The 15,868-nt window shown below is 39.0% G+C and overlaps 3 protein-coding genes across 5 annotated transcripts; 2 read left to right on the forward strand and 1 right to left on the reverse strand.

Annotated features, from left to right (window-relative positions):
- The first annotated feature begins 271 nt into the window (after positions 1 to 271).
- On the forward strand, positions 272 to 4,513 carry LOC121771792 (alanine aminotransferase 2-like). Its single transcript, XM_042168674.1, has 15 exons — positions 272 to 643; positions 1,151 to 1,201; positions 1,291 to 1,341; positions 1,765 to 1,830; positions 1,912 to 1,973; positions 2,198 to 2,276; positions 2,373 to 2,477; positions 2,571 to 2,681; positions 2,758 to 2,895; positions 2,973 to 3,047; positions 3,168 to 3,288; positions 3,375 to 3,529; positions 3,605 to 3,679; positions 3,831 to 4,034; positions 4,207 to 4,513. Exons 1-15 carry the CDS (start codon positions 395 to 397, stop codon positions 4,321 to 4,323), a joined length of 1,659 nt encoding a protein of 552 aa, XP_042024608.1. The 5' UTR covers positions 272 to 394; the 3' UTR covers positions 4,324 to 4,513.
- Positions 4,514 to 5,605: 1,092 nt separating this feature from the next.
- On the forward strand, positions 5,606 to 8,160 carry LOC121772556 (proteasome subunit alpha type-5-like). 2 transcript variants are annotated; one of them, XM_042169696.1, is made up of 10 exons: positions 5,606 to 5,684; positions 5,812 to 5,849; positions 5,943 to 6,024; positions 6,127 to 6,207; positions 6,596 to 6,709; positions 6,781 to 6,882; positions 7,277 to 7,335; positions 7,501 to 7,603; positions 7,724 to 7,789; positions 7,885 to 8,160. In XM_042169696.1, the coding sequence occupies exons 2-10, from the start codon at positions 5,836 to 5,838 to the stop codon at positions 7,975 to 7,977; spliced, it is 714 nt and encodes a 237-aa protein (XP_042025630.1). In that variant the 5' UTR covers positions 5,606 to 5,684; positions 5,812 to 5,835; the 3' UTR covers positions 7,978 to 8,160. The 2 variants fall into 2 exon arrangements, with proteins under 2 accessions (XP_042025630.1, XP_042025631.1); XM_042169697.1 differs by having other exon boundaries at positions 5,647 to 5,747.
- Positions 8,161 to 10,065: 1,905 nt separating this feature from the next.
- On the reverse strand, positions 10,066 to 15,857 carry LOC121770772. Of its 2 annotated transcripts, none has more exons than XM_042167545.1 (5): positions 15,606 to 15,857; positions 14,933 to 15,503; positions 13,884 to 14,367; positions 13,726 to 13,807; positions 10,066 to 10,447 (listed from the first exon to the last, which is right to left on the reverse strand). In XM_042167545.1, exons 1-5 carry the CDS (start codon positions 15,660 to 15,662, stop codon positions 10,196 to 10,198), a joined length of 1,446 nt encoding a protein of 481 aa, XP_042023479.1. In that variant the 5' UTR covers positions 15,663 to 15,857; the 3' UTR covers positions 10,066 to 10,195. The 2 variants fall into 2 exon arrangements, with proteins under 2 accessions (XP_042023479.1, XP_042023478.1); XM_042167544.1 differs by having other exon boundaries at positions 15,600 to 15,857.
- Positions 15,858 to 15,868: the final 11 nt, after the last annotated feature.

A 15,868-nucleotide genomic window follows, 5' to 3' on the forward strand; every position in this document is an offset into this window, starting at 1 on the left:
CTCTATCAAAAACTATAAAAAATTAAACCAAATAAAAATATTTGAGGTGGGATCATGTTTTGTGAGGTAAAAATGTTTTATGTATAAAACCAATAACTCTTGTTTAGAGATAGAGTTGCAATAAATTTTCACAAATATTTTAATAGAAAAACCACTATGATATTGATAGTAGAAAAAGGTTTTTTAACACACACAGCATATCAATAGTATAACCAAAAGTGGGACCCAAATTATAGGCCATATCTGCAAAGAAAAATTATATTTAGCGGTATCAAGTTTGGTGGGCAAGAAATCCATAAACAATTCATCACTCTTCGGCATCTGTGGCAAAAAAGATTAAATCTTTGGGCAGCAGCGGAAATACCCCAGCAATTCCTGTCACGCAAACTCCAAAATGAGGAAATTTGCCGCTGAAAAATCCAAAAATTTATTAGCCCACAGGAAATTCCTGGCTGGCGGTTTGCAGCATCCCACCGCTTCTTCTTCACTCGTCTCGTCACATTCACATCATAATCTGCTGCCTTATTCGTCGCTTCTCCTGCGTTTACTGACCACTACTGCTGCGAATCCCCCTGCCCCTTCTGAATCCATGTCTTCTGATTATTCCTCCACTCCTGTGAAGATTGATTCCATCAATCCCAAGGTGATTTTATTGGGGTTCCCCTTATTTTTATTTTTTTGGTGTTTGTTTTATTAATTGTGTTTTGGATTTTGGGGATGATTCTGAATTTGTGCCAATTTTTAGTTGAGTTGACTTTGTTTTTGTGTTGAGGTACAGTGAGCTGACCACTAATCTCAATCCGCTTTATTTTGTACAGGTTTTCTACTTTCTTGGTTGATTAATTTGATTAGATTCTGCAGATTCTTGTTTAACTGAGCTTTTGGAATTTGGACTATCACTTTCCACTAAAAAAGTAATCTTTTGTCCATGTTAATTGGTTATGGCTTGAGTGCTAAGCGTTTCGTAGGTGAATTAGGTGTTCTATGATTCAATATCCACTGTGTGACTGTGTGCAAAGAATGTGATACCGTCTCTCAGATTTGTTCCCTTTTCTTTTCATGGGGTTGCTTAGTGTCTCTGCATTTAATTGCTTTTTCAAATACTAATGTTGGTGGAAAACTTGTACTAATAATTGAACTTCTTTACCAGGTTTTGGAGTGTGAGTATGCAGTCCGCGGTGAAATCGTGAACCTTGCCCAGGTAAACGAGTTCGCCCCCTATCGTGTTGCGATGCTTCATCTCTTCTGTGAACTCTGAGCCTGGTTGTTATTTTTTTTCCCTTTTGACAGAAATTGCAAGAAGATTTGAAGGTCAATCCGGATTCTCATCCTTTCGATGAGGTGGGTATCCTACTTGAGTTGCTATGATGTGTGAAGTATGCTAGAAATTTGATCCACTTGTTGTATGAATTAAAAAGCGAGGATAAAACAAGTAGGATCTTCGAATTTTCTTGAATGTGTTTTTAGAGTATGAAGTGTTTTTTAGTGACTGTAGAAGCTTGCTTTGGTGATTATAATCTCCATGAAGGTCTTGGTGCTGTTACAGTTTACTAGAATCACAATGAAATTGATCTAAAAACTGCTTTTGTTCATCTGATCGAACGTTTTGGTCTTGAATGTGTTTATAGAATATGATGGGTGATTTTTAGTGCTTGTTTTGGTGATTATAATCTCCACAAAAGTTTGGTGGTGTTACAGTTTACTAGAACCGCAATGACTCTGATCGAAAAACTGATTTTGTTAATTTTCCTCATTGTTACGCAGATCATATACTGCAATATTGGAAACCCTCAATCTCTTGGCCAGCAGCCAATCACCTTTTTCAGAGAGGTGTGTATACTGTAATGGTGAAACGAACTTCAAAATTTTGTCGTTACTGTATTTAAAACATCATATCATCTGTTATTTCAGGTCCTTGCTTTATGTGATCATCCTGCCATTTTGGATAAAGGTGAAACACAGGGGATATTTAGGTAAATTTGTCAAAACTGCATCTACCTAACATTTATTGGTTAGATTTGTTATGCTTTTAAAGTTTTTAGTTGTTTAAGTTATGCGTCTGCCCTCTTCAAAGTATCTTGATATGTGTAGTTCCAACGAGATTTTAGCACTGTTTTTTTCGAATGTATATATGTGAAGCACTTAGTTTTGGTAGAATCTTCGATTTGCTAACAAAATCTATGTTGTGGATGGCTAGCGCTGATTCCATCGAGCGGGCATTTCAGATACTTGACCAGATTCCTGGACGAGCCACTGGAGCCTATAGCCACAGCCAGGTAATAACGGGCACTTTTGAGACCTAACTCACCAGATGAATCTATGGCTCATTCACTGATATATTGAAGTTTATTGTCTTGTACTCATCAAAATAGGGTATCAAAGGCCTGCGCGACACAATATGCGCTGGCATTGAAGCTCGTGATGGATTCCCAGCTGATCCAAATGATATCTTCTTGACAGATGGTGCAAGCCCTGCGGTATTCACAAATCCTTATATATCTATATTCTATCACCGTTGAGACGAAACGGGTACTGATTCTAGATACAACGATGTCTGCATTTATTTTCAGGTGCATATGATGATGCAGCTATTGATAAGATCGAAAAATGACGGCATCCTTTGTCCTATTCCTCAGTACCCTCTGTATTCCGCTTCGATTGCCCTGCATGGAGGCTCTCTCGTATGTTTCACATACTTTTTTTTCTCTAAAATGAAGGATGATAGAAAGTCATCACATCATTTTTTTTGTCTCATAGGTTCCTTATTATCTCGACGAGGCAACAGGATGGGGTTTGGAAGTCTCTGATGTTAAGAAGCAGTTGGAAACTGCCAGATCAAAGGGCATCGACGTCAGGGCTTTAGTCGTTATAAATCCTGGCAATCCCACCGGGCAGGTAAAAAATGGTTGATCCTCGTGTTTCTTCAATCTAATCGACGCTCGTGATTCCCATATTTATCGCTTTCTCTGAAGGTTTTGGCTGAGAGCAACCAACAGCAAATTGTCGAGTTTTGCAAGAAGGAAGGACTCGTTCTTTTGGCCGATGAGGTGACTTTGTTATTCATATTTTACTTTGCTTCTCGTCAACTTTTACACGCCTGATTGGGCTGAAAACAATGAACTACAAATAAGAATAGTCATTTGCTGATGTGGGCCGTGCCTCTGCAGGTATACCAAGAAAATGTATACGTTCCCGACAAGCATTTTCATTCGTTCAAGAAAGTTGCACGTTCCATGGGCTACGGGGAGAAAGATATTTCCTTAGTTTCGTTCCAATCCGTGTCGAAAGGTACGACGACGAGCACACCTAGTATCATGATATTATAAGGAGCTTTCTCAGTGAAGTATGTGTTTATTTTTGCTCGATGCTCCTAGGTTACTACGGAGAATGTGGGAAACGAGGAGGTTACATGGAAGTAACTGGTTTCGCTCCCGAGATAAGGGAGCAGATGTACAAACTAGCATCAGTCAATCTTTGTTCTAACATATCCGGTCAGATTCTTGCAAGCCTCGTCATGAGCCCGCCAAAGGTTAGTACTTTCGCAACATTGCAGCTCGTTTCATGTGCGCCCTGTATCAAGAAGTTCATATTTGATGCAATGCAGGTCGGTGATGAATCCTATGAATCTTATACTGCTGAGAGAGATGCAATTTTATCCTCCCTAGCGAGACGGGCCAAGGTTAGCCCTTTGTCTCGAATCTTAGTAATGAAACATCAATGAAAACCTGAAAGAAACACAAGCAATATAAGAGATGTGAATAAAACTTGCAAGTAACGATTGAAATAGGCGTAAAGATTCGATTTTAACTCTGATTTTTGTGCATTTTCAGACTCTTGAAGATGCACTGAATAGTTTGGAAGGAGTAACCTGCAACCGGGCCGAAGGAGCAATGTATCTGTTCCCTCGCATTACCTTGCCAAACAAAGCAATCGAAGCTGCAAAAGCAGTGAAAACTGCCCCAGACGCATTCTATGCCCGTCGCCTCCTCAATGCCACCGGAGTGGTAGTCGTTCCTGGTTCTGGCTTCGGACAGGTAACAACCAGTAACTCGACTTATCTTAAATTGAGTACACGTTCGATTGAGTATACAAATCAAAATTATCCATAAAAGTTCCAAACAATGCGACATATAATAGCAATGTCATCCTCTTTTATTGCGAATTCCTCTTCGACTGCTGGCAGTTGATGCACCTGTCTCGTTGTAGGTTCCCGGCACGTGGCATTTCAGGTGCACGATTTTACCTCAAGAGGACAGGATTCCAGCCATCGTGTCTCGCCTCACGGAGTTTCACAAAGCGTTCATGAACGAGTATCGCGACTGAGCAGCTCGGTACTTCGAATTCTACGCACCAAGTTTATATCTGTACAATTTAGGACCATACAAAATGGTTTTGGTGAGCTAGATTTGTGTAGCTCAACATTATCTTTTGGAATTTTGGGTTCATAAATTGTTTGTTTCCTGACTCACAGTAATAAATGAATTCGACTTGGATGTTTGATATTTTTCTTTAACTTGGAAATATCGACTCATGTTTGAATTAGTTCGATATTTTATACTCCATCTATTCAAAGCCAATAGTTTTATTTTCCCATTTTAGTTCGTCCACAAAATTTAATCTCCTTCAATTTTTAATTACATGACCCACCACTTTACTATTTTCTCTCCTTTTATAAAGTCTAAGAATGTGTCTAAATCTAATCCTTTTATAAAGTCTAAGAATGTGTCTAAATCTAACCATTCTTCGTCAACTTAAAAGCCTTAATCGTCGTTTTTTGTCAGTCCCAACTTAAAATTTTCAACTTTGTTTATCTTTAGTAACTGAATTTTACATACAGGTAATTTATTCTACTATAAAAAGGTAATTTACATTTAACTAACTTTATAATGCACATAGTTATTTTATTCATTACACATTTTTAAAGTCCTATCAAATCAAAGTTGGCGAAGAAAGTATATATAATAATGCTAAGAATGTGTTAAAATATTTAACTTTTTTTTGGGTTTGACCACAGTTAAAATATTTAACTATTTCTTTTATTTAATTACAGGTGTACCAACTGTGTTACAACCAGTTGACATTTAACTAATTTTTTCATTCATATAGTTATTTCATCCATATATAATAGTGATACTACCAATGTGTGTGAATACCTTTAAAATTAAGATGGGTAGTATTATGATAGATTCAATAAAATTATTGAAATTGTTAATTCGGTGAAATCAAGATGAGTAAAATTATGATAGATTCAATAAATTTACTAAAGGTGGTGATAGATTCGACCATTAATACAACTAACAATCATGTAAGTTACTAAGTTGCTACAAATTTTAATTAATACTCCCACCTTTCGACTAAAATGACTCATTTTTCTTTATGTGACATCCTATTCATGGTGATATATTTCCTAAAAATAGAAAATTTTCTCCACTTTAATCGTGATGACGACTGGAGTATTAACTAGGCCCAGTAGCTCCCAACATTCATAAAAATGGGCCGAAAAGAACCGGATCAAATATATCACAAACGGGCTGTTTAGCCCAAACCCGGGTAACTCTTCCGGGTAACCCGAATATCATCTCATTTTTCTTGCTTGACACGAAGGAGAAAAGCTCAGTTGCAGAAATATAAAAGTGAAATCCACTCCGAATTTATCAGAATCCAAATTCATTTGGTGGGATAAGGTTTGTCGGATTTAGATCCGTTTCAAGTTTTTTCTTCTGCTAAAATCGCCAAGATTAGTTATTGTAAGAACGCAATCTCTTCTGCTTGATTCATCAAAATTTAGCTGTTGATTTGATCTGTTTGCAGGAAAGTTTGAGGTTGGAATCGAAAATGTTTCTCACAAGGTGATGAGGATGAGGTGTTTAGGGTTTCACTGAGGTTTTTGAGCTAATTTTATTGTAATATTGATTTGAGTTTTTTTTTATATAAAATTTTAGGACCGAGTATGATAGAGGAGTCAATACTTTCTCCCCTGAAGGGCGATTGTTTCAAGTTGAATATGCAATTGAGGCGATTAAGGTATTATTATGCTGATTTCAACCCGCCAATTGTGTTTCTGGGAATGATTTTGTGTGTGTGTAATTTCTGAATTAAGAAGGTCGTTTTTGTGCTTTTTTTTAGTTGGGTTCAACTGCAATTGGTGTAAAGACTAAGGAAGGAGTTGTTCTTGCTGTCGAGAAGCGGATTACCTCCCCGCTGCTGGTATGTTTAGCATCCCTTGTTAAGACTAAGGAAGGAATCATTGTTTTGGAAGCTTTAGTTTTAGCTAATTTGAGCTTATATTATCATTATGTGAATTATATTCGATAAAAAAATAAGTGTATATTGTAAATTATTGAATGCTTGAAGGAGTCAGCTGTTTTTGTTATGTGTAGTAGTAGCTTTGAAGTCAAGAATGATGAAGTAAGAATAGTGAAATATCAAATGATACTGGGCAAAGCTTTAGCTTCCTCCACCATCTAATCTTGCTCGAACACGTTATTTACACTCTTTTTGAAAACCAAGTTGAATTTTATTGTTTTTTGAGGCTTTCTGTGATGTTTGGTAATCTATACTTATTTGAATGGATTTCACATTTTACTGCTCATAGGAGCCAAGCAGTGTGGAGAAAATTATGGAAATTGATGAACATATAGGGTGTGCCATGAGTGGCTTAATTGCTGATGCCCGCACACTTGTTGAACATGCACGAGTTGAAACTCAGGTACCCTTAGTTCACAATCCTATCGTGATTTGGTTTCTTAGTTGTTAATGTGAATCTCTTGCATCCTCCAGAACCACAGATTCTCTTACGGTGAGCCAATGACTGTTGAGTCTACTACTCAAGCCCTTTGTGATCTTGCTCTGCGATTTGGTGAAGGTGATGAAGAATCAATGGTTAGTCTCTTAACTTGCAAGTTTTATATATTGATATCTTGATTTATTCAAAGAATTGTTACTATCTGTAAATCCGGGAAACCCTAAGGTGGTGCAGTTGCAGCATTCAAAATTCATTGCTCTTCACATGAATATTCTTGAAGATGCAAAATCTTAGAGTTGAATGCTAAAGTACTCTCTATACTATTACTATATCACCGGATTATCTTGTCATCTCAATGCCTTTCGACAGTATAAATGCCTATTGTTTTATGTGTCATGAAAGTTAAATGTTTGATATGAGGAGTACTTGTGTCAAAGTGTTCATGATCCAGCCAGGCTCTACTTCTATGCTAATTAAGTTACAAATCATATGCTTGTGCTTTTCTAATTTTCCTATCTCTGTTTCGTGCAGTCCAGACCTTTTGGTGTATCTCTTCTCATTGCTGGTCATGATGAGAATGGCCCTTGCTTGTAAGTATTGTTTTTATTCAATTAGGATCAGCTTATATGTCGGATATTATGGCCTTTGCGAAAGATGATGCTGCTTGTAAAGTGGTTGTGCCACTCTATACTTGCTAACTGGGGATGAATATAGCTCTCCTTCGTTACAACTTACACGAATTGCGTTACACACAGGTACTACACTGATCCATCCGGCACTTTCTGGCAATGCAATGCAAAAGCCATCGGGTCAGGTTCTGAAGGCGCAGACAGCTCTTTGCAGGAGCAGTATAACAAGGTATCTAATTCTTCCCCATTTTACATCTAAGCAGCAAAGATAAATCCCAGAAACACAATTATCTGCTCAATTGGTTATCAAGATTTCTTTCGTTACATGATTCATTCGTCATGCTTGCAGGAACTGGCCCTCAAGGAAGCTGAGACCATTGCACTCTCCATTCTGAAGCAAGTCATGGAGGAGAAGGTAATAACTATGGATACTACTCTCTCATCAGTTTCATCGAATAAGCTTCCCTCTCTCACGTATTGTTTCTCGACTGCCATGTCATTTGATCTCAGGTGACGGCCAACAATGTCGATATTGCTAAGGTTTCGCCAAAATACCATCTCTACTCCCCTTCAGAAGTTGAAGAAGTCATCGGTCGCCTATGAGGATAGGGATTGGTCTGTTTCTGATGGCTTTTCTATTGTTGCAATAAGTTAGTTTTAAACCTTTATTTTCCCTTTTCAACTTCAATGTTCTTGTGACTTTTTATTTTTGGGGTTACATTGTGATCTTACATTTCTAAAATCAAAACTTTACTTTTTCATATCAATCTAAAATTTAAGAATCAACTAAGCTAGTAGTATTTGGTATTTTATAATACTCACATTTCTATATCCATTAAAGTGTGTATGCATCTTGTTTATTGTATAATACTCACATTTTGTTACTCCTATAAGATTACCCAAACATGGAAAGCAAACAAAAACGAAAATTTAATCAAGTATTAGAAAAAAGTGTGGATTGATGAAGCTAGCCTGAACTGAATTTTACAAAGTTTATGCATGTAAAATAATATCACCATTTTATTAATTATGATTCAAGCAACCCCACTTTTTCGCTATGTTTTTGTTGCATGAAATGCATATTACTAAATGCCATCATATTCTATCAACACTAAACAACAAAAACATATGCCCACTCCTGGATGAAAATGAAAAAAAAAAAACATATGCCCACTCCGTCATTTTGAAGCAGATGCATTTTTTTTTGGCACGAAATTTAAAAAATTAGGGTAAAAATGAATTAAGGGAAGAGAAAATTAAGTAGGAAAGAAAAAAAAATGTATAAAGATGATGAGATAATAAAGTGAAAAAGTGGGACAATCTAAATAAAAATACTAGTACAAATTACCATGCAATATCAAGAAAACGTAGTGTGTGTGTGAGAGAGAAGAGATTTTTATCTTGTCCAAAGTCCAAACAATCCAATGCAGGAAATGCAGCCTTTTGATATATCAAAAGGAGGGAAAAAAAGCAAAAAAGAAATACTACTATAGAGTATAGTATTAGTAGTGATATGATGACTGCAGCTTTAAAGCTTTACAATCTTCATACGTAAAGATTTGCAAGAAATATCGATTACACCTATTATCCAAACCCTTCTTCTTGTCATTTTCTCCATTTTTCACTGTGTGAACTGTGTGTATTTCTTGCAATGCAACACATCTAGAAATTGTTTTTTACATTTAGAACCTGTTTTCAAAAGCTTTTCCTTTCTCCTTTCCCAATTAAAGATCATTTTAGGAACTTATCATTGTAAAATAATCGAATGAAATAGTATTTCAAATAAAATAATTGGGTTTCTTTACCTTCTTTTTAATAGAACTCTCTCCGTCCCATGTTTCTGACACTGTTATTTTTTGCCTCATCACAAACTACTTACACTATTTTTAGTTGAAGTTAGAATTAATGTATTTAATTAATATGTTATATTAAGTTAAGAGGTCCTTTATTAAGTGATGTCTCGTTACACTTCACATTCTATTTTAATTACACTAAAAAATAATCTCAAATTTACGGCCTAAAATGAAAATTGCAAGTAACATGAGACCGGGTGAGACAGGGGAGTATAGTAAGTATTTTTTACCCCACGCACTTTATTTACTGCATTCTTGTTCAATTTTGCACGTCTATTTTAATTATTTTTACCCCCAATCAATCATTTTCCCCCTATACCTACAAATTTTCTGTTTATTTTCACACTTTACCAAGTTGTGTTTTTTTTTTTGTATTTTAGCTCTTGGAACAGTGGCAAAAAAAGACATAAGAGTAAAATGTAAATGTCAAAATAAATAAAAGGGGTAAAAGTTTGTTTTTTTAAGTACAATAATGAAATTAGCAAAATAAAATAAAATGCAGTGATAAATGAGGAAAGTACAGCTGAACATTGATTTTTATGTCAGTAAAGACCAAAATTTGAACAGTATTCAATTAGTACTACCCATCATCACCTGAAGGCTGAAACTAAATATGATCAGTCACTCTTTCTAGTCAAACTAAAATTGTTCTACATTTTTAGACAAGTGAAAATAGCAATTATAGACATATTTTGACAAGAAGCCCCATGAGAAGATACCTTTTGCCCTTTTCCATCAAGTTAAGTCCTGCAATAATTTGTCATATTGCAAGACATTTCATGTAAACTTGTGTAAAAGACTAATTTGCCTTTCCCTATCAATGCAAAAAATTATCAAATTTCATCAACAAAAGTGATGCTCTTTTACTGAAAAATATTCATGTGCCATCCTCCTAGATTTTGCATTTAACTACAAGATTCTCTCAAAGTTAAAATATTTATCTTTTTTTACTTCTTCTCATTTGACATCTATAGATGGTTATTACAAGGGAAGCAGCCACAAGACTTGTGCCCTGAGAAATGAGAGTTATTGTTGTTTTTGTTGTCTTTGCTATGCTTCCTTCTGTTCATCACCTTCTGTGCTTGCAGCCCGACTTTCCGAACCTGCTCTGAATGCTGAAACTGCGCCTCGGCCCTCCACTCCTCCGCCTTCCTATGCACGTCCGCCATCCTCTTCATCAGCTTCTCCTCTAAATTCGCCCTCATTTTCTGTATCTTCACCTGATGCAAAACCAATGCAGCAGCAAAAAAATTGAATCTTGGAAAAAGTCTAGTTGTCATCCACACGAACACGACTCAAACATGGATATCGAGATCAAGAATGTGGCCAAAGACGATGCAAAGGCGTAAAAATGGTCTAATTAAAAAATGTGGGATCTCTAAAGATTGCATTTTTTTGCTCATGACAAGAAACCGACAGCGACTTTTATCCACACGACGAGCTAATATAGTATGGAACAAGCAACACAATCAAGAATTGGAGCCACTTTGATAACATATTGCAAGAGACAAGAATAGCTCATTATAAAATTCATGCAGAATAATGCGTGTTGTGTGTGTGTGTGAAGATGCACATCCTAATGTGTGAGAGAGTGAGAGAGTAAATGTGAGAAGTGGAAACCACCAACTGCATAGAGTTCTGCAGCAATGCACATGAGTTCCAAGTTTCCAATGCTAAGACCATCCACAACGGGACTCGCCGGCGTCTCGCGTCTCGTCTCAGCGAGACGAGACCCCGGCGAGACGCGTTGCAGCCTCCATCTCGTCCCGTCTCGTCGCGCGACTCGTCTCGCCGAGCCAGGAGACGAGCTGGCTCGCCACGCGCCTCGGCGACGTGGCGCAGCCCGGCGTCGTGCGTGACGCCCACTCGCCGGCCCGCGAGTGGGCGTCGTCACGTGCTGACGCAATAAATATTTTTTTTTTTAAAAAAATCGAATTTAAATAAAAAAAAAAAAATTTTGTAACGGTATTATTACCGTTTTTTTGTTTTTTTTTTATATTTTTTTTGTTTTTTATTAAATTTTTTACTCTATAAATACTCCTAAACCCATCCTCATTTACACACAACTACACATCTATTCTTCATATCATCTAAATTTTCTCTCAAATTTTCGCTGAAATTTTCATAACCCAACTCAAGATGTCCGGCGACGGCGAGGGCAACTATGGCGGCTCCGGCTCCGGCGGGTGGGATCTCAACTCATTCGGCGATTGGGAGAACATGATCAACACATTGGGCGGTGGAGGTTCGTCAACGCCGGGGACCCAGGGTTCGGCGACGCCGGGGGGTACCAACCACCCAATTTTGACCTTGATGCATATGTTCGTCCCAACGTCCCGCGGTTTTCGCAGGGATTATCCCAGATCCGGGAGGATTTTCCAGTTGATCCCACGCCGGGAGTAGGCCGAGGCGGTGGAGGTGGCCGAGGCGGTGGAGGTGGCCGAGGCAGTGTACAACCCCAGACGGGCGAGGACGAGGAGGAAGAAGAGGAAGAGGATCTTGGCCGACATCCGTACAACAACCTCGAAACGATGGCGGTGTACAACGCCTGGATCACGGTCTCGTACGATCCCATCGTCGGGAATCAACAAACCCGGAAGTGTTTCTGGGAAAAGGTTGTCGAGGTCTACCACCAAATAAAGCCGAACCGCTCCCGCAAGCGCACAGTTAAAATGATCCGCTGTCACTTTGACCGAGTCGACCGACAGGTCAAAAAATTCTGCGGCATCTACTCGGCGGAAGAGGCGCGCTACCAAAGCGGCGCCACGGCCACCGACATTTTGACGTCCGCTTTGCGCGCCTACTACCAGGACGAGGGACATCAATTCAGATTTGTTGATGTTTGGCGCGCCGTCAAGGACGAGGAACGATGGGCCGGCGGTTTCCGCTCCAGCTCGGGCTCAAACTCGAAGCGCACGAAGCATACGGCGAGTGGCCAATACTCGTCTAGTGCTGGTGCGTCTGGTGGTGACACTGCTGAAGGCATCAGCCAACATGATGCTGAATCCCAGGAGTTTGCGGGTACGGTCGGCGATGCAGGAGGATCCGCGAGTACGCGCCGTCGGCCGCAAGGGACGAAGGCGGCGAAAGCGGCTAGAGCAAGGAAGGGCCGAGGCGAATCAAGCCAGCCGGCCTCAGGATCGGGCTCGCGAGGAGGCTCGGACACACTTATGGTGGCGTACATGACCGCCACAATGGCGGACACTTCCCGCTTCTCGCACTCCCAATACGCGGCCTGGTGGAATGGAATTGTGCATATGGCAGCGCAACTTGGCCTTCCGACTCCCCCTCAACCTCGACCGCCTCCGGAGGATGATTAGCCCTTCCGATTAATTTTTTTTTATTTTGTGTGTTTTTTTATTTTGTGTGTTTTTTTATTTTGTGTGTTTTTTTTATTTTGTGTGTTTTTTTATTTTGTGTGTTTTTTAATTTTGTTTTAATTTTAATAAAGTGTGTTTGTTTAAATTGAATTGGGTTTTAAAAAAAATTATAAATTAAATTGAATGAATAGTAATTAAGAGACGGTATAGAGACGGTTAAGAGACGGAGCGTTGCAGCCTCCGTCTCTTAGTTAAGAGATGGAGGAAAAAAGGACAGTGGGGCCCTCAAATAGTGCTCAAATAGTAGTTAAGAGACGGTTTAAGAGACGGTATAGAGACAGCGTTGTGGATGGCCTAATGGCCTTGCAAGAAATATTATGATAATGCAAAAAATGCTGACAATTTCTTGCTCTTTCCTTGCTTCTTCGGAAGCACAAGCATATTAAATTATGGTGAGAAACAAATTAGGCTCAGCACGGGACTAAAGGGTGTCGTTGTCCGGTGGGGGGCTCGATGTCAATGAAGACAAAAACAAGCCTCCAAAGTCCACTATATGGTCAATCCAGCCCGAAATATTGAGATTAATTAAAGGGGAGAGGTGAAGGGTGAGCATTGTTAAATGACCATTTTGCCCTCCACCCAAATGTCGATACAAGACTACGATCCCCGTAAGTCCGGTTCAGTAGGAAGCATGTGGTCCAGGACACTAGAAAGAAAGAGAAATTACCTTGAACTAGAGAATTGGAGGGAATGAGCAAGAAGGGATCTCTTAGCTCGTGGCTATTTGTATTAAATAAAATTAAGAACTAACTCTAGCTTTTAGTAAGATCCAAGAAACCAAACTCGAGAACCTAAGACGACCGCCTCAATTGAAGGAAAAACATCCCTAAGCCCGAGCATAATTACGGATGAAAGAACCTCTTGTGCATATAGATTATATAAAATTCTAGGCCATCCTCTACACCATTATTGTTGGTAAATATCTTGATTCCAATGTACTTACTTGTATCAGTACATGATGCCATGGAATCCCACTGCACCATTAATGTTGGTACATATGAGTGGTTATGTAAACTATTGGAACTAACATAGGCAGAAAAAATACTATTGAATTCATGAGTTAAATTGCATGAATATGCCTTTATTAATTTTCTAGAACACATGAAGTAAATAGCTACCTCAAGCTTTCTTGATTCAGCTTCTGCTTTTGCACTTTGTAGATTCACCCAAGCTTCAATGTTTGCTTCTTCTCTCTGATACCTGAAATCCCACCTCATTTTAATGCTACCAAACTCCAAAAATATGATAAAACTAAGAAAAACCATCATTTCCACACCTAAGGCAGCTCTTGGTTTTCTCCTCTTCCTGCCAGCCGGCACTCCTGGACTCCGATACGCTTTTCCTGCACTCGGTGCTCATCTCGAAGTGCCTCAAGCTCTTCGAGACGTCTTCCTCTTCCTCCTCCCTCGAGCTCCAATTTGAGGCGACCGAATCAAACTGTGTGCCGAGGTGCAGCTTTGCTAAATGGCACTCCTGCAGCTGAGTTATGTCCATGGTGTCTGCGCCACCCGGGGCCAACGGGCCAGACCGGTTGGCGGGCGTGGTGTGGCGCGCGGGGGACGTGCTCTTGAACGGAGTCGGGCACCTCGAGGTGGTGGAGCTGCCAAGAGGAGTCATTTCTGTGCCAATGTCTCTGTGTTTCACCTCCTCTGTTATTTCAGTTGATTTCTTGAAACTGTTTCCAAATAGAAACCCTTCTTGCATTGGCTCAGAGCATCCAAATTTGGGGATTATTTGATTCAATTCATTTGGGAATTTATCTGCATTGGCTAAATACATGAGCTATGTTGTTTATGAGCAATTCAAAGTAATAAAAATTGAATCTTGAAACTGAAACACTGAAATATCAAATCAAAATCTCCCAACCAATAAAGCTGGATTCCCCCTTTAAAGAAAAAAACCAAACATCATTATCAAAAGGAAGCTTCTCAATTCTCTCAAAACATAATTCCTCTCTCAACTCCCAAAGCCAAGCCCTTATTTTATTTAAAAATTTCCTTGCAAAACACAATAGTAAATTTTCTGGGTGCGATAAAAACTGAATCTTGAAACACAAGGGCTATGTGTTTATTATGACCAATGCAATGTACTAATAAAAACTGAATCTTGAAACACAGAAACATCAAATAAAAATCTCCCAACCAATAAAGGTGGATTCCCCTTTTAAGGAAAAACCAAACTTCATTATCAACACAGCTACATTTCACTTTCAAGAACTAAGCTTTGTTCAAGCAAAACTCCAAAAATACACAGAAGCAACACATGGGCCAATGTAATTATCACAGAGCTTATAGAGGCAAGAATTAATGGGTTCTAAGTTCTAACCTTTTAAAAGTATATCTTCTGAAGCTGAAAGTGCAACCCCATTTACTGGTCCACCTCTGCTGTGATGGTGATCAAGAACCAGAGGCCCTTGAAAAGATGAAATCACCTTTGAGACCTTCTCCTCAGTGATCCTTGACTTCTCAGCACAGATTTCACCAAGGTTAGGCTTGTACCCACTGCATTGCCTGGAGTACATCCTTGAGGTAGTATGATCCAGTGACTTGAACAAGCCATGATTGTTAGCAGGGGAGTCATTACAAGAACTTCCACCAAGAATCCATTTCTCAGCATCATCCCATTTTGAAGGGAAGCTCTTTCTTGCAAAATTTGAAGTGTTGCTGAAGCTGAAGACAGGCCTCCCAGGAGTTGGAGGAGCCTCCACATTCCTCCTTGTCACTGAAATCTCAGAAATGCCCCTGCCTTCTGCCCCATTTCCCACTGGAAATGACTTGACAAAGTCCGAGGTCTCCTTGAGATTCAGCTTGCAAAGAGGATCAGAAAAGGAATCCAAAAATGGGTTCTTTATACCCCCCATGCACAACCCATTATTCCCCTCCATTGCTCCTTCTCCCTAAAAATTCAAATTTATAGTATTTCTTTAAAAAAATCCATTCTTGAACAAAATTCACATTTCTTGAAACAATGACAAGCATGAAAAAAAACTTACCCTTACCCCTTGACATGAAAACAAGGTTGCAGGCTCTAAATACTTGGTGCTGCTGAGATCCATGGCAGCAAAACTTGTCAAGATTTGAGCTTTTTTAAGCTGTATTTGGGTGGGAAAATAAATACTCCTAGTACTTCTACATGCTTTACTTATTATTCAAAATTATGCAAAATGCACAAGGAAAAAAGAAGAGAAAATTGAGTGTGGAGGTTTGAAGGAGGAGGAAGTAAAAAGGGTGGTGACTACTGGCAAAAAATGAGGCTGGTCTA

Source organism: Salvia splendens, chromosome 16 (genome assembly GCF_004379255.2).
Source record: "Salvia splendens isolate huo1 chromosome 16, SspV2, whole genome shotgun sequence".
NCBI classification, from domain to species: Eukaryota; Viridiplantae; Streptophyta; class Magnoliopsida; order Lamiales; family Lamiaceae; genus Salvia; species Salvia splendens.

Coding starts and splice junctions, on each gene's coding strand:
- LOC121771792 (XM_042168674.1), top strand. CDS start 395: ATGAGGAAATTTGCCGCTGAAAAATCCAAAAATTTATTAGCCCACAGG. Junction 1,974..2,197: donor GAAACACAGGGGATATTTAG/GTAAATTTGTCA, acceptor GTGGATGGCTAG/CGCTGATTCCATCGAGCGGG. Junction 3,289..3,374: donor GTTCCAATCCGTGTCGAAAG/GTACGACGACGA, acceptor CGATGCTCCTAG/GTTACTACGGAGAATGTGGG.
- LOC121772556 (XM_042169696.1), top strand. Junction 6,025..6,126: donor ATGCAATTGAGGCGATTAAG/GTATTATTATGC, acceptor GCTTTTTTTTAG/TTGGGTTCAACTGCAATTGG. Junction 6,208..6,595: donor GGATTACCTCCCCGCTGCTG/GTATGTTTAGCA, acceptor TACTGCTCATAG/GAGCCAAGCAGTGTGGAGAA.
- LOC121770772 (XM_042167544.1), bottom strand. CDS start 15,662: ATGGATCTCAGCAGCACCAAGTATTTAGAGCCTGCAACCTTGTTTTCA. Junction 13,808..13,883: donor AAAACCAAGAGCTGCCTTAG/GTGTGGAAATGA, acceptor GTGGGATTTCAG/GTATCAGAGAGAAGAAGCAA. Junction 10,448..13,725: donor CTGAATCAAGAAAGCTTGAG/GTAGCTATTTAC, acceptor GTTTTGCATCAG/GTGAAGATACAGAAAATGAG.